The sequence below is a fragment of the Macrosteles quadrilineatus genome, unplaced genomic scaffold, assembly GCF_028750875.1.
Source record: "Macrosteles quadrilineatus isolate MER2022 unplaced genomic scaffold, UCM_ALF_1.0 Scaffold_1__1_contigs__length_201487025, whole genome shotgun sequence".
Classification (NCBI taxonomy): Eukaryota; Metazoa; Arthropoda; class Insecta; order Hemiptera; family Cicadellidae; genus Macrosteles; species Macrosteles quadrilineatus.
In genome coordinates this window covers 123,304,787-123,328,202 of record NW_026542594.1, presented here as the reverse complement: position 1 = coordinate 123,328,202, position 23,416 = coordinate 123,304,787, and the positions used below count along the sequence as shown (strand labels likewise).

General features: G+C 38.6%; 1 protein-coding gene across 2 annotated transcripts in view; it reads right to left on the bottom strand.

Moving 5' to 3' along the window:
• Positions 1-1,100: 1,100 nt before the first annotated feature.
• Positions 1,101-23,416, bottom strand: part of LOC128984266 (uncharacterized) — an 89,635-nt gene continuing 67,319 nt past the window's right edge. For both annotated transcript variants that reach the window (XM_054403570.1, XM_054403573.1), the window contains exon 6: positions 1,101-1,326. In XM_054403570.1, the coding sequence (XP_054259545.1) occupies positions 1,162-1,326 (165 nt within the window). In that variant the 3' untranslated portion in view covers positions 1,101-1,161. The remainder of the gene's footprint in view (positions 1,327-23,416) is intronic.

Sequence of the window (23,416 nt, the reverse complement as noted above, 5' to 3'; positions counted from 1 at the left end):
CTTGTTATATTTTTCCTACAGTTACTATAAATCATATAAATAATTACTCTTTCAAACATTGTAGTACATGTTTTTAGGTAAGGTTAAATCCAAACATTAAAAAAAAATGGGAAACACTGCACCAGCTGAACATAGTCGTAATATCTTTAAGTGTTGCCAACTTATTTTCAAGCGTACACGGATTACATGCATAATAAAAGCACGCTGTTTTGTGTTGTTTGGTTGGAATACTGGTGTGCGCTAAAGTAAAAACTGTGCGCCAAGGTAAGGCTTTCTGTACTATAATCTGTGCAAGGAAGCCCACTTTGTCAGGTGACTGTAGAAAATAGTTATTTGTGTAACTAGTGAGCAAAGTGGCACTTTGCTGCTCACGAGAGCAATGTTTACGCACGACCCGCAGGCGAGTGCGGAATGATCTTGAGTGCAGCAAAGGCCTTTTGCACTCGTGTTACACATTATATTTTTCCTACAGTCACTATAAAGCATATAAATAACTAGTCTTTCAAACACTATACAACACGTTTTTAGGTTTAGCTGGCAACACAAATAGGTGCTCTAGAGAAAGTAGTCCGGTCTGTATCACTTCGCTATTTTTTTCCTCGGCATGAAATGTGCTCCGCGACTTGAGAAAATAGTTCCAAGTGGTTTCCGCGTCTAAAAAATTGCTTTAAAGGTATTTTCTTGTTTATTAAGATCGTAGGAGTGTTTTAAAAACGTTTAAAAGAAAAGTCCAGAAAGTTCAGAAATGCCGAAAAGAGAACATGAACTATAAACACGAAATGACAGGTTAAATCGTAGTTAGAATAGTCAATCAGCTGCTCATAGTATTACTGTAATCTTTAAGTGTTGCCAACCTATTTCCAAGCGTACATGGATTACGTGCATAATAAAACCACGCTGTTTTGTGTTGTTTTGTTGGAATCCTGATGTGCGCCAAAGTATAAACCGTACGACAAAGTATAAATATGCACCAATTAACAACTTTCTGTACTATAAACAGTACAAGGAAGCCAACTTTGTCGGGTGACTGTAGGAAAAATATTTTGTGATTGAAATCAAAGAGCATTGGGTTAAATAAAGAAATATACCATATTTACACTCCCGACCCGACTATCCGAGTCTCAGCTACAAGTACTGTATTCAATCACTTTATTGTTGGTTTCATAGTTCTTGTACAATAAGTCCAATATTGCTCAAATTAGCAAAAGCTTCAAAGACATCACAAATCACTTGATGTTTCTGTTGCTGAGGTTCCACTATGGTGTCAGATCGTAGTGTCCATTCAGGCTGTCTGGGGTTTGACAGATTCACCTCTGAGCTCACCACCTAATACAGAACAGCACTATTTAAAAAGGAACTGATAACGTCACAAAGCCTCTCATACCGTTTTATCTTTGGGAAAATGATTTATTTTTATATTAAAGGCCAAGTCTTATAGGTAAAGATGTTGTCAATCAACTACGATCGTCATCAACTATGATGGCACGTGGCTCTGAGGTAAAAGCTCCTAACACTGAGAGTCACACCACTACAAGCTAGGGCTATTCAATTAATCCAACATAATTAATGGTTGAGATCACAAAATGGCACCCTATCTCAAATGATAATAATTATACGAAATGACACCAAGTGGCGGTGAATCGGTAATGGGGGGAAGGGTTCTTGCACACATGCACTTCCTGCTCGCCACTCTAGTTTACAGTAAAAAAGTGTCAATTTGGATCTCACTCAGTAATGGTTGTTACATTAACATTGGAAACCTAAACCTGAATCTTGTTTAATTAGTAGATTTGAAGTTAACTAAGAAAGACAGCTCTCCCATTATTTATATGGATGGGTAGCTGAAAGGTTATTGATATTGCGTATAAAAAGTAGCAAGTTACCAGTTCGATCCTCAGAAAAATCAGTAGCTTTATAATGCATCCAAAATTGGACCCAGCTATCCTTGATCATTGAGCAAAAGAAAATAAATAACAGGATAAAAATTATCCTGACTACAGAATCAGTTAAACAGTAACAAAGCTAGACCGATCATCTACACTTATTCTGCATTCATAAATAGCTTTGGCTTATAATATGTACAGTACATCAAGGATGACACTGTCATACTTGATGAGAATGGATTTAGAGATTACTAGCTGTGTGCCCGTTTTACGGACGGGGATCTTGTAGTCATTTGAAACCTTCTTATATTCTGAACAGCAGTTGGTTTGCATATTAAAATTAATTAATTATTAATAGTTATTAAAAGGTCTATGCGGCATAGCCCTAAGGTAGGCCTAATTGAAAGCTACTTTCCACACTGATTAAAAGTAGTCAAATACTGCCTCACCATTGCACACTTTATTCCGGTTGACATTTTCATTAACAAAGGTGCTCTTGTTTTTTCCACGAAACACTGAGAAATAAGTAAGTTAATGCGTTACCAACAGACATACACACAAAAATACAGAATTGAATTAGGCTTTTGCTAAGCTTGATCCAAAGCAAAGTACATATAAAATTAGTGTTTAAAATCTTTGTTAGTGTCATCAAATTTTATCATAATCGTATTTACTTTTCATGCAGTGATAATGCTGTGAATCTGAAGATAACCTGAAATGGTGTTGAAATGACGGCATACTATATGAAATGAGGTATGCTACTAAAGACGATTTAGATTGATAATTTACAATACACAGACCAAAAACTATACGTAAACAACGTAAAGCGTAAACTAAACAATTCATGATGGTTTGCTCAAAAAATGATTCACTCAAATGTGTTAACATTTTCATAGCGTAAACTAACATTTTGGAAACCAGTCAGAAAATGCAAAACTTATATAGTTAGTAAGACATTAATTAATTAATTTTAATATGAATGTAAGAAATGAGGTACAACACCAACAATAACTAAGTTGTAAATGTGATGTGTTGGCACGTAAAAAAAAGATTCTTGCTGCTATCACCAGCAGTCCTTGATGCTAAGGAAAAGTACCAGTACCAAAAACAAACTTTTACAGTTAAGAACTATAAGGTTAAGTCACAAGGTTATTGATCTCTCTTGGTTTTAGATTTTCCCACAAAAAGTGATCGGAAATCAATATTATTTTCCATTAATTGCATTATTTCTAAACAACTTTTAATGTAAAAATATCGGTGACGGTTTGAAGAAACGACCTTTATTATTTAATACAGTAGATCCTTTGTCCTTCTTATTTAAGAACGTTTGTTATTTAATAGATGACTCATTCTCTAAACATTGATTGGTATATCTAGTAAACTTAAAGACCGAAAGTGACACATTGGGAAACCAAGTTTAGCAGCATCCTCTGTTACGACCACAACAAAATCGTAAAGATCTTCCGAGATCACAGCAATATCCGTGATCACCCACTGCAGTTGTGATTTTTTAATTTACATTTTCACAACCCTCTTTGAAGCGCCGTCAATGAGAGGTAACCTTGTTTGTAAGCTTTTGTTGACGATGATTTAACCCTTAGAGTGCCAGGCAAGAAATAAAAGTAACGCTCAAAAAATGCCGATGATTTTTCCCGAAGGTCGCGCTAAAAATGCCGAGCGCGATCTGGCGATTTTTAGGTTAAAATTTCGTAAAAATCGAATTTTCGATATTTCGACCAACGAAAATCGACGTATTGCATCTAGTAACTTTCGACTCAATGTTAATATATGGGTTAAAAGAATCCGAGTATCCATTCGGTTGTTATGACAACTGTTCGATCATTACGAAACGTCCGGTCAGCCGGACGTTGGCACTTTTGGCTCGTTCTAAAAACGTCCGGTCAGCCGGACGTCGGCACTTTTGGCTTGTTTTAAAAACGTCCGGTTCCCCGGACGTTGGCACTCAAAGGGTTAAAAAATTTAAGTTTACCAGCCCTATAAAACACTGATCCATGGTCTTCTTCCCGGGTACCAAGCTCAAGAACAATTTAAGACACAAAGAATCTCCGGTTCCCGACCTGGATAATGCCTAGTTATTTAATTTCATTTACGGTTACACCTTATTACACTTGTGATTAATTTAATCTGTTATGTAAGTCACAAGGTCATTAATCTCACTGGTTTTGGATTTGCTCACAAAATGTGATCGGAAATGTTTGCAGTATTTGTAAACAGCATTTAATGTAAACATACCAGTGACAGCTGTAAGGTTTTGTACACCTCAATCAATGGCACTCACTGATCAATCTCAAACAACTGATGATAATGTAAAATTTTTAGGGCTATATATTGATAAACACTTGATCTGGAGCAGGTGCATTCAGTCGGTAATCGGAAAATTAAATTCAGCCTGTTTTCAAATGCTAAGTTTAAGAAATTCTATAGACCTGAGAACTTCTGGCATGCTCTATTATGCTTACTTTTATTCAATAGTACAGTATGGAATTAAATTTTGGGGGTACGCCTCTGAAATTGAAAAAGTTTTAAAATAATAAAAAAAGTGTATAAGAATTATGATTTTTTACTATGGAAATCTTCATGCAAAACTGTTTTTCAAGAATTGAATATTATGACTATTCCAAATTTGATTATTTACAAAACATTGTTAGCGGTGCATTCAAATTTTGATGACTACATTAGCGAAAACTTTGACCACATATCTGTAACACAAGATTTTAAAATAATTTCCAATATCCGACACACCGACTGAAGGATGTAGAAAAAACACCTAAATACATGGGAAGAAACTGTTTAATTAACTAGTCTACCCTCAACTCTAAAAACTTTAATTAATAATAAATCTTTTAAAAGCAGCCTTGCTGATTTTCTGATAAGTAAAACATATTGCAGTGTTAATGTTTACCTCAATGAAACTAACCAATCAATATGACATTTATTTTGTACTAGCTGTACCCGCGGGCTTCGCCCCGTTTAACTTCATAAGTATTCGCATGGCTCATTCACGTCCTGGTTGAAGTTCGTTCGCTACGCTCACTCACCTTTAGGTTGGAGCTCGTTCGCTGCGCTCACTTGCCTTCAGGTTAGCTCGTTCGCTACGCTAACTCGCCTCCAGGTTGAAGTTCGTTCGCTACGCTCACTCACCTTTTGGTTGGAAAGTAGCTGTTGTCATAAATAAAAAAATAATAGTGCTGCACCCTGTTGGTAATACTTGTAACTTTTATGTTATTGAACATCATAGAACAGAACCAACTTGTTTAATTTTAACAGCTGTTAAGATTCATTAATTACTTTAAAATATGAAAAATCATAAGATTAACATGGGGAACTACAGAGCCACTGGGGCGGAGCCCGAAAGGGTTTTTGAGATAAGAATATGCTTTAATGTTAATCGGGAATGTGAGCTATCATCATGCCAAATTTCAGCCCAATCCGTCCAGTAGTTTATGCGTGATTGAGCAACACACACACACACACACACACACAAACATACACACAAACTCACAAACTTTCAGATTTATAATATTAGTAAGATAAGATTTTAAAGTTGTTATTTGACTACATAGAAACTTATTTTTTCTGTTATTGTTTAACAAATTTTGCCAACTTGTTTAAACACATTTTTTAATGCATAAGACATATTTTTGTACATTTTTAGTTAGTAATAATCTTGTCAATGACATCTGTTTTTTAGCTGTGCTATGATTAAATACCCCCGACGCAGCAAACATGCCGACTAAGCGAATTTCCATTTGTCTTAATTGATTTTCAATTAAATATATTTTAATAACATTATATATATATATATATTATATATTATATACATTATTTATATTAAACGATCAAAATCAAATGATCACTTGTTTTCTATCAGAATAACATGGGAATTTTAAATTTACATTTTTTTGGAATTTTTTCCGTAACCATTAGGCGCATAATAACACTTCAATATACTAAATTATTTGTTTTTTTTTAAGCTCTACAAAATGGTCTGAAAAGAAATTGCTAAATTTTATGTTTTTTGGGTCAAAAAATGCCACAAAAACAAAAGAACCGCTGCTGAACTGTATGCCACTCGTTTTCCTGACAGGCGGCATCCATCAGATATGAGCTTTTTACACCTTGAAAAAAAAGCTCGTTTAACAGGCAACTTAGGTCCCAAAAAACGGAATCGAACACATCCTATCACCAATGTTGATACCGAAGCAGATGTTTTGGCTTCAGTTTTGGTTGACCCGCATTTCTCTACTCGAGAAATTGAAAGGTATACTAATCTAAGTAAAAGTTCAGTTTCAGTAATATTACGGAAACATAAATTTCACCCATATCATGTCATTCTTAATCAGGAGATACGAGAAACTGATTACCCTAGAAGGTTAGAATTTTGCACATGGATGACAGAACAAATCCAGTTGCAACCTCGTTTTTTGTCATCTGTTTTATTTTCAGACGAGGCAACGTTCCTCAGCACCGGGCATTTGAACAGGCATAATATGCATTATTGGTCTACTGTCAACCCTCACTGGATGCAGACTATTGACCATCAAAGAAAATGGTCAATAAACGTGTGGTGTGGTATTTTTGAAGGCAAAATTGTCGGACCTCACTTTTTCGACGGCTCGCTGAACGGACCCGACTACGCTCACTTTATAGAACACCACCTTCCTGCACTTTTAGAAATGTTTCCTCTTCAGGCCAGACTGGAAATGTGGTTTCAACAGGATGGTGCTCCACCACACTTCTCCAGAGTGGCTAGAGAAGCCGTCAATGATATGTTTGAAGGATGTTGGATAGGTAGAGGAGGCCCAGTTGCATGGCCTCCGAGATCGCCAGATCTCACACCACTAGACTTTTTTCTTTGGGGTGCGATTAAAGACAAAGTGTTTAAATAAATAAATAAATAAATACTTTATTGTCTTGACAATATAGATTGTATCGACAGTACAATTAGGTATGGTATTAAATAAAACTCTTTAAATTTTTATGCATTTTTTGTTGAAGTCTTCAATAGAGTAAATTGGATTTTCAGTAAGGATTTGTTTTAATTTTCTTTTGTATTCTTTTAATTTTAAGTTTTGAATAATAGTTGGTAATTTATTGAATAATTTTCTTCCGTTGTAATAAACATGATTTTCATAAAATTTTGTTTGGTGGAAAGTAGAAGAAAATGTTTGTAATTTTCTCAAATCATAATTCTTCTCACATAATTCATCATTTTTCAAGAATTTCTCAAAATTGTTCTTTAAAAATAGTAATGTTTCATAAATATAAATTGAGTAAAAGGTCATAAATTGGTAATTTTTAAATAATTTTTTACAGGATTGGCGTGGTTTTAATTTGAAAATAATTCTTAATGCAGACTTTTGCAATTTAAATATTTGTTTGGTTTTTGATGAAGTTGAACCCCATATAGGTATTGCATATCTAATATTGGAAATAATTAGCGAATGATATACAGCGAGTAATGCGTCTTCACTACAGAACATAGACAAAACCCGACCAACGACACCTGCAGACATGAAGTGCAGGATCCAAGCCGCCTGCAGAGACATTGATGAACAAACCATTATTCATTCGCAAAGAGCACATGAAGAGCGCTTGGCCATGTGTATTGACCAACATGGTGGGTTGTTTGAGCATCTAATGTAGAACTAGGATTACTGAGCTCTCTTGTTGTGAACGTGTACATAATTAAATCTAAATGATTTAAACTGTAAATAAATAAAGATAAGCTGTTATTTCCATTAAAAAACTGTGTTTTACTTACCATTAAATTTAAAATTTTTTAGAACTCAAAAACTGCTTAAACTGATTTTACATAACTATACATAGAATTTTATGTTGGGTTTAGCCTGATTGGTTGGGTTTAGGAAAAAAATACCAAGTACAAAAACGTTTTTAAATCACGTTTTCTACCGAAAATCTTAGGCCCTAATAAAATACAGGGTGTTCCATAAGGAAAAACAAAGTTGTCCGCCATATTGGAAAATGGCGGCCATTTAGAAAAATTTTGAAATCACCCCAAAATGCAGAATAAAAAATAAAGGGAAGTCCCCCATAACAAGTTGTTTGTCGGATTTAAAATAAAAAAGTTTGCTATTGGAAAACTTAAGGCATTTCTTATGGCGGAAAATAAACTTTAACCGTTCATATCTCCTTAACCATTGGTTTTATGAAAAAAATACCTAAGAACAAAAATGTCTTAAAATAACCTGTAGTATCCAAAAACACCATAAAATACAGGGTGTTCCATAAGAAAAAACAAAGTTGTCCGTCATATTGGAAAATGGCGGCCATTTAGAAAAATTTCGAAATCACCCCAAAATGCAGAATAAAAAATAAAGGGAAGTCCCCCATAAGAAGTTGTTTGTCAGATTTAAAATTAAAAAGTTAGCTATTGGAAAACTTTAGGCTGGACACCCGGGGTTATATAGATATATAAAAATTTGAACGAATGGTGTTTTTGGCCTCTGGGGACATCAAAATGAAAAAGTAAATCGGTCCCGGGCCTAGGTCTTACCATGAGACCTACGGTAATAGCTACTTCCCTATAGGGAAATTTGCTAAAAATACCTCAAATCATATTGTTTTTAAACGCTCACCCTCGCTTTAATTTGATCGAGACATGTTACGATTTTTGTGGTGGGAAGACAATTACGTGATCGTTTACCGCCATGCTAGAGTTGTCTTCGGTTTGTCGTGTAGTCCTTTTCTTTTGGGAGCAGTATTAAATAATCTTCTGGAAAACGCTCCTACCAATCTTAGACATGTACCCAAGGCTTTGCTAAAAACTTTTTATGTTGACAATTGCCTTACGGGAGTTAACAGTATTTCTGAGCAAGAGAATTTCATAAATGATGCTCAAACACTTTTAAAGCTAGGAGGCTTTAACCTAAGGGGTTGGGCTGGTAACGGTTACTTTAAAACTCCTGAACAAGTTGAGAACGTCTTGGGACTTAGATGGTTATGCTCTAAAGATGAACTGTACTGTAATGTTCAACCTTTGAATATCAAGGACTCAGTACTTACCAGAAGGACATTGCTATCATGTGCTCAAAAGGTTTTCGATCCTATTGGTTTTACTGCTCCGGTTGGACTGATTCCCAAAATTATTTTGCAAACGACTTTGACGTTGAAGGTAGGTTGGGATGAAGAACTACCTCAAAACCTACAGGTACAGTTTCAAAAATGGGTCGAGGAACTAGGCTGTCTGGAAAGGTGTGTATTGAGTAGGAGAATATTTTTGAATGCTTCAAGTACAGTACATGTTTTTTGTGATGCCAGTAAAGCTGCTTTTGGATGTTGTATATTCTTAAGAACCGAAGTAGATGGTATCATTGACATAAATCTTATATTAGCCAAATCACGAGTTGCACCAATCAAACCAATTACTTTACCTCGTCTTGAGTTAATGGGTGCAATTACTGGTGTGAGACTCTCATGTCTAGCTTTACAGTGTCTCAACAACCCCAAAGTCCCAGTTTATTATTGGCTGGACTCCACCGTAGTTCTAGCATGGATTGCAAAGCAAGGGAAGTGGTCTGTTTTTGTTGAAAACCGAGTGAAAGAAATTAACAGATTGACCCAACTTTCATAGTGGAGACATGTTTCAGGACCTGACAACCCTGCTGACATTCTTTCCAGGGGATGCACTCCTAAAAAATTACTCAATTCTCAATGGTGGCTTGGCCCTCAATGGCTATATGCTTCTCCTGATAAATGGCCATCAGAACGCCCATCACCTGATCCAGAAGAGCTTAAGGAAGAACTTCGTAAATCTGTCGTCACTGCTAGTTCTGTTGAGCCAATATCCATCGCTCAAATGTTAGGAAATAGATTTTCCAAGTATACTAAGATAGTAAGAACTGTAGCGTGGATCTTGAGAATGTCTCCCAAGAATAAATTGAACTTGGGAAATAACATCAGTTCTGAAGAATTCTTGAAGGCAGAAAAGATTGTATTTAAATTGATTCAAAAAGAGAGCTTTCCTGAAGGTCTAAAATCTCAAGAGCTAAGTGGTGTACAAAAATTTGTGGATGAAGATGGCGTCATAAGAATGAAAACCAGAGTATCAGATCGGGAGGAAGGTTTTGAATACCAGTACCCTGCCATTCTACCTAGCAAACACCCTGCTGTTGAGAAAATGATCAGGCAGTACCATTTACAGAATAAACATGCAGGAGTACAAGCATTGATTGTCATCCTTCGTGACAGAGTGTGGATCCTGAAAGGCAGAAGGGCTGTTGGAAAGGTAGTTCACAACTTTCGATGCAAGCGACACATAGCAAAAGCCTTAGAGATGCCATCACCTCCCTTATCCACAGACCGCACTCAGATTTCTTCATGTTTTCAAGTATGTGGGATTGACTTGGCTGGTCCATTGATCACTAGAGATAATCAGAAGTGTTGGGTGGTAATATTTACATGTGCCGTGTATCGTGCAGTCCACTTAGAAGTCATCCAATCCCTCAACACAGAAGCATTCATAAGAGCCTTACGACGGTTTATAGCTAGACGAGGCCGGATAAGTGTTATCTATTCAGATAATGGCACAAATTTTGTTAGTTTAAACAAGAATCTGAAGTCTCTGAACTGGACTGAAATCCAAAATACATTCAGCCTCAATGCAATTGTGTGGAAGTTCATTCCCCCTGCAAGTCCTTGGTGGGGAGGATTTTGGGAAAGACTGATAAGGATCCTAAAAGGACTCCTCCGGAGGAATTTGGGAAATTCGTCTCTCACATACGAAGAAATAAACACCCTAGTATGTGAATGTGAGGGAATAATGAACAGAAGACCACTAACATACGTCTCAGAGGAGACGGGAGACTTAAGACCTCTGACTCCATCTATGTTTCTACAAAGCATTGTGGGAAATGAAGTCACGGACTTGGACATCCTAGAGAGACCCAGTTTGAAAACAAGATGGAGATATATTCAAAGTCTAAGAGACAATATGAACTCCCGTTTCAAAAAGGAGTATTTGGGGTTCCTGAAATCGTCCAACAAGTTAAAATCCGACGATATTAAAGTTGGAGACGTGGTATTGGTTCAAATTGAAGACAGAAGAAGAATTACTTGGCCTTTGGGTATTGTAATAAAACTGTTCCCAGGGAAAGACGGCAAAGTTCGGTTGGTACAAGTAAAAACTAAAAAGGGTTTAATACTAAGACCCATACAACGACTGTACCCACTGGAAGTTACCGGAGAAGGACTGAATGAAGACTTCTTATTTTGCGACCTCGCAAAAAAAGGGGGAGTGTGTTATAAAATGTAATATTGGTATATAATTCAATATTATCCTCTTTGCAAAGATATGACTTGTATTTCAGATATATTAACAGATGTTTAATTATGATAATTTAAAGAAACATGAATGTAAACATAGTGTGTGTTGAAAAAGAAATAGTAAATTTGTTCCAACTAACTTGAGACTGATTTTATTTAACTTTATTAGGACGACTAGCGGAGTCTTTATGAGCTCATCGGACGATGAGAGGTCCATAGGGACGAATTGCATTGAGGGCCATTCCTGTTGAGGGAGGCTGAGCCATGGTGGTCCAGTCCACCAGAGAGAGTGGTTCTTGAGCTGAGAGGCGGAAATACCTCGTGATGCACAATCAGCAGGGTTGTCATCTCCTGCGATATGATGAGTCAGGTGATACCAGTTCTTGAATCTGGGAAACCCGGTTAGAGACATATGTCTTAAGCCTATAAGGCGGAGTTCGTAGCCATGTGAGGACTATTGTGGAGTCATACCATAAAAATGTTGTTTGAGGGATGATTGTCTCCTTAAAGATAGACTGACAATGAGTTGTTAACTTAGCGAGCAGATGCACTCCACAAAGCTCGAGTCGAGGAAGTGTTACTCGTTTCAGAGGAGCAACGCAAGTTTTTCCCATTATGGGACGAATGATGACTTCACCTGTTGAAAGATGGCAGCGGAAATACAACACTGCACTATATCCACTTTCTGAAGCATCAGAGAATCCGTGTAGTTCCACGGCGCAAGAGAGTGAGAGCGGAAACGCTCGAGGAATCGACACGTGTACTATATGTTGCACATCAGTGACAAAGGAGTGCCATTTGTTGGCTAGTTCAGGGGGCAAGGGTTCATCCCAAGAAAGACCTGTAGTCCAGAGGAGTTGCATGAAGCATTTGGTTTGCATTATGCAAGGGGAGAGAAACCCACAAGGGTCATATATCTTGGCTATTAAGCTCAAGACCGAGCGTTTGGTAGGACGCTTGTGAGGCAGTATGTTGAGAGAGTATGTGAAACAATCTGTGGTGGGTGACCAATGTAAACCAAGACTAGAGAACTGTGAAGATTGAGATTCTTGCATAAACACAGGAGACTCTAGATGTTCTTCCGACAGAGCTTGGAGTAAAGAAGTAGAGTTGGAGACCCACTTCCGGAGTTCGAAACCTCCCTGGCGCAGTAGGCGTATGAACTGTTCCTGTAGTTCTAAGGCCGCTTCCTCAGTGTCCGCACCAGAGATGATGTCGTCTACATAGGTCTGGGTCCTCAGCACGTGCGCAGCGGAGGGGAAGTTACCACCGTCGTCGTCCGCAAGTTGATGCAGAGTTTTGATGGCCAGGTAGGGAGAAGTACTCATGCCGTAAGTTACAGTGTTCAGTTGATATGTTGAGAGTGTCTCTTCAGGATGGTCACGCCACAAGATAAGTTGAAACTTTCAGTCATCTGGATGTACTTGGATTTGCCGATACATCTGACGGATGTCACAGCAAAAAACAATATTGTGACTCCTGAAGTGAAATAGTATGTCACAAATATCTGTTTGGAGCTTGCATCCAGTCAACAATACATCATTGAGAGAAACACTGGTACTGGTTTTGCAGCTCGCATCAAACACAGTACGGAGTTTTGTGGTGGAACTATTTTCCTTTAGCACCCCATGGTGGGGGAGGAAACAATGAGGCTTAGTCAAATCAAGATTTTGAACTTTAGCCATGTGGTCGAGTGAGCGGTATTCGCTGATGAAGTCGTGATAGAGTTGAGAGAAGTGAGGTTGAGCGTTGAATTTTCGCTCGAGAGATAGAAATTGTCGCTCCGCGATAGGCTTAGATGATCCTAGGGTAGCGTGATTCTCCTTGAAAGGAAGTCGAACGGTGTAGCGTCCGGTTTCATCTCGAGAGTGGGAAGAGGCAAAATGAGCATCACATTGTTCTTCTTCTTCAGTCTTCTTTGAGGGAACAGGAACTTCCTCTTGAAGCCAGAACCGTTGAATTGATGAATGTAGATCTGCGTCATTTGCTGAGTGTAGAGAGACATTGAGGCTCATAGAGTGGAGAGTGGATGAGGAGGGTGCGCTGGGGGCAGTACCCACTACAACAAACCCAAAATGCGTGCCAATTACATGTGGCATATGCTGTCCCAGAGAGAACTGTTCATTAGTGAGTACTTTTGGAAATAAACTTCCACCTAGGATAACGTCAATTCGTCCAGGTAAGTGGAATGTGGGATCAGCGAGAATGTAACGTTGGGTCTTACTGTAGACTTCTGGAGCAAGAGGTACTCTGGGTAAATCCACAGTCAATTTATCCAAGATTAGCATTGGCTGGTGAGGAGCAATTACGAGACCAGATAGAGTACTTACTGTAAGGTGAGTTTGACCTTTGGGTTTTGTCATGTTTTGGCTGAGGCCAGAGATTTGAGTTTGAGACTTAGTACGGCGCACTCCTAAGAGCTGAGCTGCGCGCTCGGAAATTAAATCCGTCATACTACCTGAGTCAAGCAGAGCCCTAAATACCTGGGACTTACCTTCAGGAGTTTTGAGTTGCACCAAGAGGGTACCCAACAGCACAGTATAACATGTTGGCATAGAGGGAGATAAGTCTTGAGAGACGTGAGTCACCTGTGAATCACTCTGTTTTTCATTAGAGCGGTGACGTGCATCAGAAGCGTCATTAGTTGTGCCACTACGGACGGGTTGTTTAGCAGCGTTGCCCAGGACAGCTTGAGGATGCAATAATGAATGGTGCCTTTTGTTACACGTGAGACACGTGGCTTTAGATTGGCATTCTTTGAGTTCATGAGAGCCTAAGCATGAGAGACATCTTTTATGTCTATTGACGAGCTGACGTCGTTCATGAGGAGTTTTGTCACGAAAGACAGTGCATGAGTAGACTCTATGTCCAGTCTGATTACAGACAAAGCATGGAGGAGGCGTAAACTTCGTTTGAGAGTAATTAGAGCGGAAATGCACCTTTTTTGGCGGAGACGCCTTATTGCGAGCGTGAGGGGGAAGATAGGCTGGAGCCTTAGGCTGCGGAACGCTATGAATGTTAGCATCTTCAGTTTGGCTGCACTCAGTATTCAAAAATTTAATTATTTCTTTAACTTCCAGCAGCGAGTGGTCAATCGGTTCATCCGATGAGATTGAACGAGAAGCTTCGAGTTTCTTTCGTAAATCAGAGTCCATACGTCGGAGAATGAGAGCGGAGAGGAGCGGATTGTGTTCGCCTATGTCACAATTCAAAGCTTTCAATGCTTGAGAGTGTTCTGTGTACTGGTTGACAAAGAGTCTGAGGCCCTTTATAGAGGAAGAGCTTATTTGAGGCAGGTCCAGTAACTGATTCAAATGGAGAGTTTGTAACCTTCGAGTATAATGGTAGCGATCACGCAAGAATTCGTAAGCTATGAGATAATTAGCAGAGGTTAAGTTGAGACCTTTAACTAGGCTTAAAGGCTCTCCACTCAAAACGCTCAACAAGTATTGAAATTTCATTACCGCACTTAGACTGGCATTACGGTGAATAGTTGTATCGAATAGATTAATGAAGGAAGTCCAAGTCATAAGATCACCTGAGAACTTCTGCAAATCTAATTTTGGTAGACGGACCTGAGAAACACTAGGGCCCTGTGGCGTCATGCTGACGTCACTCAAAGCCGAGGGGGTTTTGGGTTCTTCGACTGGAAGTAGCGTTTCGATTATACCCAAAATATGGGCGTAAAGATCATTTATATTGTCCTGATCTTCCGCTAAGACATCGTCATCAATGGCTTCTTCGTCCGTTAGATTTAAGGCACGTTGCAAGTTAGCGTCAAAATCCGCTTTCTTTTTCTTTATTTCGTTAGAAAGGGTTGTTAAGCTCTTTAATTGAGCAGGCGTAAGAAGCTCCTTTTGTGTAGCGAGTTCTTCAACTTTAGATTTTATTTTATCGAAGCGTGCTTTAGTTAAGTGCGGAACGCTATGAATGCTAGCGTCTTCAGTTTGGCTGCACTCAGTATTCAAAAATTTAATTATTTCTTTAACTTCCGGCAGCGAGTGGTCAATCGGTTCATCCGATGAGATTGAACGAGAAGCTTCGAGTTTCTTTCGTAAATCAGAGTCCATACGTCGGAGAATGAGAGCGGAGAGGAGCGTATTGTGTTCGCCTATGTCACAATTCAAAGCTTTCAATGCTTGAGAGTGTTCTGTGTACTGGTTGACAAAGAGTCTGAGGCCCTTTATAGAGGAAGAGCTTATTTGAGGCAGGTTATTGACTAAACATACCGGCCCCCTTGAAGCAACGTTGGCTTCAACAAAACAACCACACTTGACAAATCACGAAATCAGAAAACTAAAATCGGGGGGGGGGGGGGTAGTCCATCAAGAGTTCAACTAGTCGAGAGGTCCTCCAGCTCCCCCAGCAGGACCCCGTCCCACCAAAACTGACCCCCTGATCAAGTGCACTGGCCTACTTAAAGCAACAGCTTTCAGTAGGTCAGCACAACAAGTTATTGTTTAACAACACTACCAGCCTACTCACACAACATTGCCAAACACTTCCTCTTTACAATATTTCACCCTCCTATTACAGTAGCGTACCTGTATTCACAGGAAAGCTCAGTTCGGCTCAGTTCTTGTTCTCGTGCAGGTCGCAACCACAGCGTACTGCTGTGTTCCCTTTTTGTCCACGCTTCTCTTATAGGCGTTTGGATTAATTATCTCTTTGTAACTCTCTCTTATGTATCATTGTTCAGTATTTAAGTAAAGTCCCCTTATTACTCTAAATCAAAGTCAGTGTTTTATAGTCCCTTGTGTTGTTCTAAATTACTCTCCCCCTCTGTGCTCTACTCTTCTAGAACTTCTTTGTGCGCGTTCGTGAGCAGATTCTCAGGACATTTCTACGTGGACGTATCGTTAACGGTCTACCGCGACAGAAGATGATTATTTGAAAGACATTCGTTTTGGCGTGAACGCTCTACTAATTCAAGATCAAGATCCTTCTATCCCTAGTGACTTATCCCTCTGTGCAACACCCGAACTTGGACACAACGCCTTCCCCTAGCCTAACATAACCATGGAAATTGGTGAGTGACTCTCTTTAATTCATTCATTTAATTAAGGTGTTTCCCAGCTCTATGGTTCCTGACCTAATCAGGTGGTCCTTCGAATTTTACTTATTTCTCACTCTCTAATTTGTAATTATCTCACATTTTACTCCCCCATTGAACATTCGGTCCACCAGCTGGAGTTTAAAACAATCAATCGAACATTTGGTCCTTCGAGCCGGATTTTATGGACAGTCCTTTGGAAAACAGTGTTTTTTTACTCATTTGAATATTCTCGTTGCACGAGGTGTAGCAAAAACAATAGATTCCGCCATTTTGTTGTGGGCGGCGTCTTGTTCCCCTTGGTTTACTCCTCGCGGGACAGCTGAATCAACCATCCCTCTCACGGGAAAGCTTCACTGTAGGTATCCCGCTTGCGTTACACCTAATCGTAGGTGTCCCCCAAGCGCAACCGCTCCGCTAGATAGCGTGCGTGTCTCTCTCTGTCTACCTCTGTCATCAACTGTTGTGATCTGTCAAACTCAAACTTCACTCACTACACATAGTGTTGTTTACATTTTCTTATTGCTATAACATTATGTTATAAGGTCAATTGATTACTGTTGATAACCAACTATAAAGCTAATATAAGGTGTATTAGTATTCTCTGATATAATATTGCTCTTTTTAATATTTTAATAAACAATATCTTTTCACTGGTGTTAAACATTGGTCATGCTTTTCTGAATATTATTTTTGAACGAAGTAAATGTAAATTCATTAAATCTTTGTACTCTTGTTTAAAATCGCACATATCTAGATTCTATATTTTGGGTAATTAATCAATAATTTTGTCCAATAATATTTCTTGGTAAATAGGTTAAAATAACTGTAACTGTTGTATTGTTAATGAATTTGGTACATTTACAGACACATTGATTTAATATTTTATTGTATTAAAATATCAATAATTCTCTCTCTCTCTCTTGCGCACTAACGCCCGACTCACTCACGCACCAGCTGTTACAGTTGTCTGCTAAAGTAAACAAACATATTCACTACTCTATGATATATTGTGACAGTTATAGGTACTAGTCATTGTTTCTCATTATAAGGGTTATATTTATGTATAGATGTGTGTATATCAAATTGAATTATTATCTTTTATTCTCTTGTTCTGATTTACATTTAAAAGAATACAGCTGCTTTAACTTAAAGTGCAGATTAAGCTTATCTCTGACTTGAAAAATACTCTCTTGTTTGTTTATTGTTCTTATTGCAAATAATTTGTTGATGTCTATTCTAAAGCTATAAATAGGCCTACAAACAAATATATTTAGCGCTCTGCTTACAATAGTGTTTAAACATTTAACTGTATTTCACTGCTTACTTCTCTGAAAACTCAAAATGGCACCTAAAGTATCTGATTTCAAGGCGGCTCTCTATACTCGCATTACAGCGTTAACTAAAGCACGCTTTGATAAAATATAATCTAAAGTTGAAGAACTCGCTACACAAAAGTAGCTTCTTACGCCTGCTCAATTAAAGAGCTTAACAACCCTTTCTAACGAAATAAAGAAAAAGAAAGCGGATTTTGACGATAACTTGCAACGTGCCTTAAATCTAACGGACGAAGAAGCCATTGATGACGATGTCTTAGCGGAAGATCAGGACAATATAAATGATCTTTACGCCCATATTTTGGGTATAATCGAAACGCTACTTCCAGTCGAAGAACCCAAAACCCCCTCGGCTTTGAGTGACGTCAGCATGACGCCACAGGGCCCTAGTGTTTCTCAGGTCCGTCTACCAAAATTAGATTTGCAGAAGTTCTCAGGTGATCTTATGACTTGGACTTCCTTCATTAATCTATTCGATACAACTATTCACCGTAATGCCAGTCTAAGTGCGGTAATGAAATTTCAATACTTGTTGAGCGTTTTGAGTGGCGAACCTTTAAGCCTAGTTAAAGGTCTCAACTTAACCTCTGCTAATTATCTCATAGCTTACGAACTCTTACGTGATCGCTACCATAATACTCAAAGGTTACAAACTCTCCATTTGAATCAGTTACTGGACCTGCCTCAAATAAGCTCTTCCTCTATAAAGGGCCTCAGACTCTTTGTCAACCAGTACACAGAACACTCTCAAGCATTGAAAGCTTTGAATTGTGACATAGGCGAACACAATCCGCTCCTCTCCGCTCTCATTCTCCAACGTATGGACTCTGATTTACGAAAGAAACTCGAAGCTTCTCGTTCAATCTCATCGGATGAACCGATTGACCACTCGCTGCCGGAAGTTTAAGAAATAATTAAATTTTTGAATACTGAGTGCAGCCAAACTGAAGACGCTAACATTCATAGCGTTCCGCAGCCTAAGGCTCCAGCCTATCTTCCCCCTCACGCTCACAACAAGGTGTCTCCGCCAAAAAAGGTGCATTTCCGCTCTAGTGACGTATCTATGGTCATGGCTCACTCTAATTACTCTCAAACGAAGTTTACGCCTCCTCCATGCTTTGTCTGTAATCAGACTGGACATAGAGTCTACTCATGCACTGTCTTTCGTGACAAAACTCCTCATGAACGACGTTAGCTCGTCAATAGACATAAAAGATGTCTCTCATGCTTAGGCTCTCATGAATTCAAAGAATGCCAATCTAAAGCCACGTGTCTCACGTGTAACAAAAGGCACCATTCATTATTGCATCCTCAAGCTGTCCTGGGCAACGCTGCTAAACAACCCGTCCGTAGTGGCACAACTAATGACGCTTCTGATGCACGTCACCGCTCTAATGAAAAACAGAGTGATTCACAGGTGACTCACGTCTCTCAAGACTTATCTCCCTCTATGCCAACATGTTATACTGTGCTGTTGGGTACCCTCTTGGTGCAACTCAAAACTCCTGAAGGCAAGTCCCAGGTATTTAGGGCTCTGCTTGACTCAGGTAGTATGACGGATTTAATTTCCGAGCGCGCAGCTCAGCTCTTAGGAGTGCGCCGTACTAAGTCTCAAACTCAAATCTCTGGCCTCAGCCAAAACATGACAAAACCCAAAGGTCAAACTCACCTTACAGTAAGTACTCTATCTGGTCTCGTAATTGCTCCTCACCAGCCAATGCTAATCTTGGATAAATTGACTGTGGATTTACCCAGAGTACCTCTTGCTCCAGAAGTCTACAGTAAGACCCAACGTTACATTCTCGCTGATCCCACATTCCACTTACCTGGACGAATTGACGTTATCCTAGGTGGAAGTTTATTTCCAAAAGTACTCACTAATGAACAGTTCTCTCTGGGACAGCATATGCCACATGTAATTGGCACGCATTTTGGGTTTGTTGTAGTGGGTACTGCCCCCAGCGCACCCTCCTCATCCACTCTCCACTCTATGAGCCTCAATGTCTCTCTACACTCAGCAAATGACGCAGATCTGCATTCATCAATTCAACGGTTCTGGCTTCAAGAGGAAGTTCCTGTTCCCTCAAAGAAGACTGAAGAAGAAGAACAATGTGATGCTCATTTTGCCTCTTCCCACTCTCGAGATGAAACCGGACGCTACACCATTCGACTTCCTTTCAAGGAGAATCACGCTACCCTAGGATCATCTAAGCCTATCGCGGAGCGACGATTTCTATCTCTCGAGCGAAAATTCAACGCTCAACCTCACTTCTCTCAACTCTATCACGACTTCATCAGCGAATACCGCTCACTCGACCACATGGCTAAAGTTCAAAATCTTGATTTGACTAAGCCTCATTATTTCCTCCCCCACCATGGGGTGCTAAAGGAAAATAGTTCCACCACAAAACTCCGTACGGTGTTTGATGCGAGCTGCAAAACCAGTACCAGTGTTTCTCTCAATGATGTATTGTTGACTGGACGCAAGCTCCAAACAGATATTTGTGACATACTATTTCACTTCAGGAGTCACAATATTGTTTTTTGCTGTGACATCCGTCAGATGTATCGGCAAATCCAAGTACATCCAGATGCTATCTAAGTTGACATTATCCCAATGTAAAAACTTAACACCAGAGCAGTCATTGTCTGAATCTCTGTTTGCATACAGACAGAGCTACCCCCACTTCTGTCACTGGAAAATCTCCAATGGCTATGTTATTGAGTTTTGTACCTAGGACACCTTTGACTGTAACAAAAAAGGAAGTAAATTTTAATTTGAAGGATACTAAGATAATTAAGCCAAACCAGTCAAAAACTAACATAGGCCTACCTGGAAAATTTCAATGTTATGAAGTCAATAAACTTGTGTGGGTGAATCTTAACAAACCTGTATCCAAAGGTATAAAAGTTAAGTATCAGATAGGAAGAGTAGTTAAGAGAATAAGCCCTACAGTGTACATTATCAAGGTATCAGCTGGGACCGTACATAAAGTCCATGTAAATCAGTTGAAAGTGTGTTTTTCTACTGGTAGTGTCCTGAAAGGACTAGTTCTTAGTGCACCTAAACCTGTTACTAGAAATCCAAGCACTCCGCCAAGACCTATCCCTCCTGGATGTTCCCCTGTTGCTACTCAATCGGAATCCAACCAAACATCACCCTGGTCTCCACCTAGGCCTAGCTTTAACATGAGAGACACTCCATTGCCTAATGTCTCAAGTAAAGGGAGAGTCATTAAGCCACCTAAAAGATTTAGCTTCTCAGAATATGACTGAAAGGTTGTGTTAATGTTGTTATATTCCAAAATGTAGGCCTAACCTAATAATTAATTTTTGTTATTTAAAGTGGAGGGCAATGATGTATCTTTATATTTATATTACATATGGTTAATCTATGGCCTAGGCCTCAATGGAACTTTACTGTACAAGCCTTTGGATTGTGATGTAGAAAACGGAAGTGGTCGCTTGGTGGTCATTAATAAAGACGTCGTTTGTCGTTGTATCATGTGGTCTTGTCTTTGTCTTTTAATCCTAACTCATCTCGCTGTCCAATATATCATTACACTGTTTACCTTTTAATACTGATGCTCTAGAGTTTGCTTTGGGAAATCAGCAATGCATGAATGTTTTATTTTGGGAACAAATTTTTGTTTTTACAGGTGATAGATTGTTGGAGAAATTTTAAAAGGGAAATTGGTTTTGCTTACGGGTTAGATTGTAACGATTTGGGCCCAAATCATTTTTTCCAGCAATCTTTTTTTATGAATTTCATTGGAAAATTATATATGCCATTTTTGAAATAACACATTGAAGCTAAAATTTAACTTGTTTTCAATATTTCACAAAGGTGGCAACTGTATTGGGAAATAATGTTTTAAATTTTGCAATAGTTTCCTCTAGTAAAATTAACAGTCTGGCAAATTTTGAAGACAAGACGGATTATGTATTAAAAGAATATTTTATTGAGATATATTTTGGTTTTTAGATTTTTAATTATCAGGGACTTCAGTGGGAGACAAATTGTTTACAGTATTTTATTTTTGATTCAGACTTAAATTGCAAAGTACCAGATATGAGAGACAACTGTTAAACTATTCCTTGTTTCGGATGCTTTAAAAAGGCTATACTTGAAGAGTTAAAAGTAAACCAATCAGAAATTTTATAGGCCTATAATGTTTTGCTATTTAATCGTATGGGCCTATGATTTGTTAAGGTAACACATTCCAAACACTTCTCTTAGTTTCAATAATTTTTGTTTTAATGTTGGTTGTTTTGTTTTGTTCTTAATGTGAGTTTGAGAATTTCTTTAAAAGTCTAGGGGTTTTTTTTATAAATTGTATGTTGTATTTGTGAGTTATATGTTTGTGTAGGCTTCCTATTTACCTATCCCCACTAACCAACTGTAGACAAGGCTACAAGAACTTCATGATTTGCCGTGTTATCTTCAACATTGTGATCGGAGGAAGAGACTTTGTCAAACTCAATGAAAACTGGGGAAACGCAGCTGGGGGCAAGGGCTTTTAAGAAGAGGAGAACTTCAGGCTGCAGTACACTCAGTCAATGGCAAAGGCAGTCCAACATCATCGTCAACCAAAGTCGATTCATCATCAATGCTGTCAAGGAACGCTGGATGGACTACAGACTATAGACACCGAAGTGGGAGACATCGCAGAAGACATGGCTGTGGTCAAACATCTGAAGACCAATGACTGTTCAAGGAGGCTTTATCGACGCATCTGCTGAGGAAGTCAGCGAACAGTTGGTCAGTTCTTCCCCTCCTAAACCTCATTATAATTTTATTTAGGTACAATTTTAAAGATTTTAATCAGTTTTTGTCATTAGTTTTTTTTCTCTCTCTCTGAGTGGATGTATCTATGTAGTTGAGACAGGAGGGCCAAATATTGTAAAGAGGAAGTGTTTGGCAATGTTGTGTGAGTAGGCTGGTAGTGTTGTTAAACAATAACTTGTTGTGCTGAGCTACTGAAAGCTGTTGCTTTAAGTAAGCCAGTGCACTTGATCAGGGGGTCAGTTTTGGTGGGTAGTGTTTGTGTGGTGCACCAGAGGACGGGGTCCTGCTGGGGGTGCTGGAGCCCAAGGCCCTTGGCCTTGGGTCCAGGTAAGAAAATGTTAAGGGTTTACAAAATTGGGGTTTAGAGTCTTTTCCAAATTGGGGGTTAAGCTACTAACTAATTTATACAGTTCCAGTCTACTCTACCTTTTTGATTGTTAGTTTATCTTTGTGTTCTTTGTGTTGTTTTAAATATTTAATAAAGTTGGGTTTTGTAAGCGAGTACTGAGTTTCATTCCTGAGCTACGTCACCCAAAGTAACAGTAGGTATTCCAAGAGGAATACGTACCGTTACACTACAAAAGCGCTGGGGAATTCCGATGGCGGAAGTGACTCAGACTGGGCTTCGTCTATCTCTGTCTGCCTCACTCAGATAAAACTAGATTACATTACGAAAATATTAAAACTCAAAATATTGATTTGTTGGTAGAAATTCTTATAGCTAAAAATATTACTAATTAATATCTCTTATTGACTAAACAGCATCATCCAGAGGTTTATCCAAGAATGTGTGAAGGGAAGGGTAGCAAGACCCCCTATGTAATTTTAAATCTAATATTATTATCTGGGGTTGCAAAAATTCTAAGATTTGCCCTAAGCTCCCATTTATACGATCCCATCTCTGGACACTCCAAAATGGTGTTAAGCGATTCTAATATATAATAAGATATTACAACGAGAAAAATTTTATTAAATATAGCAAAAATGTTATTTTTAGCTTAATAAACTAAATATGATGATGGGACAGATTTACATAGTTTTACTATAT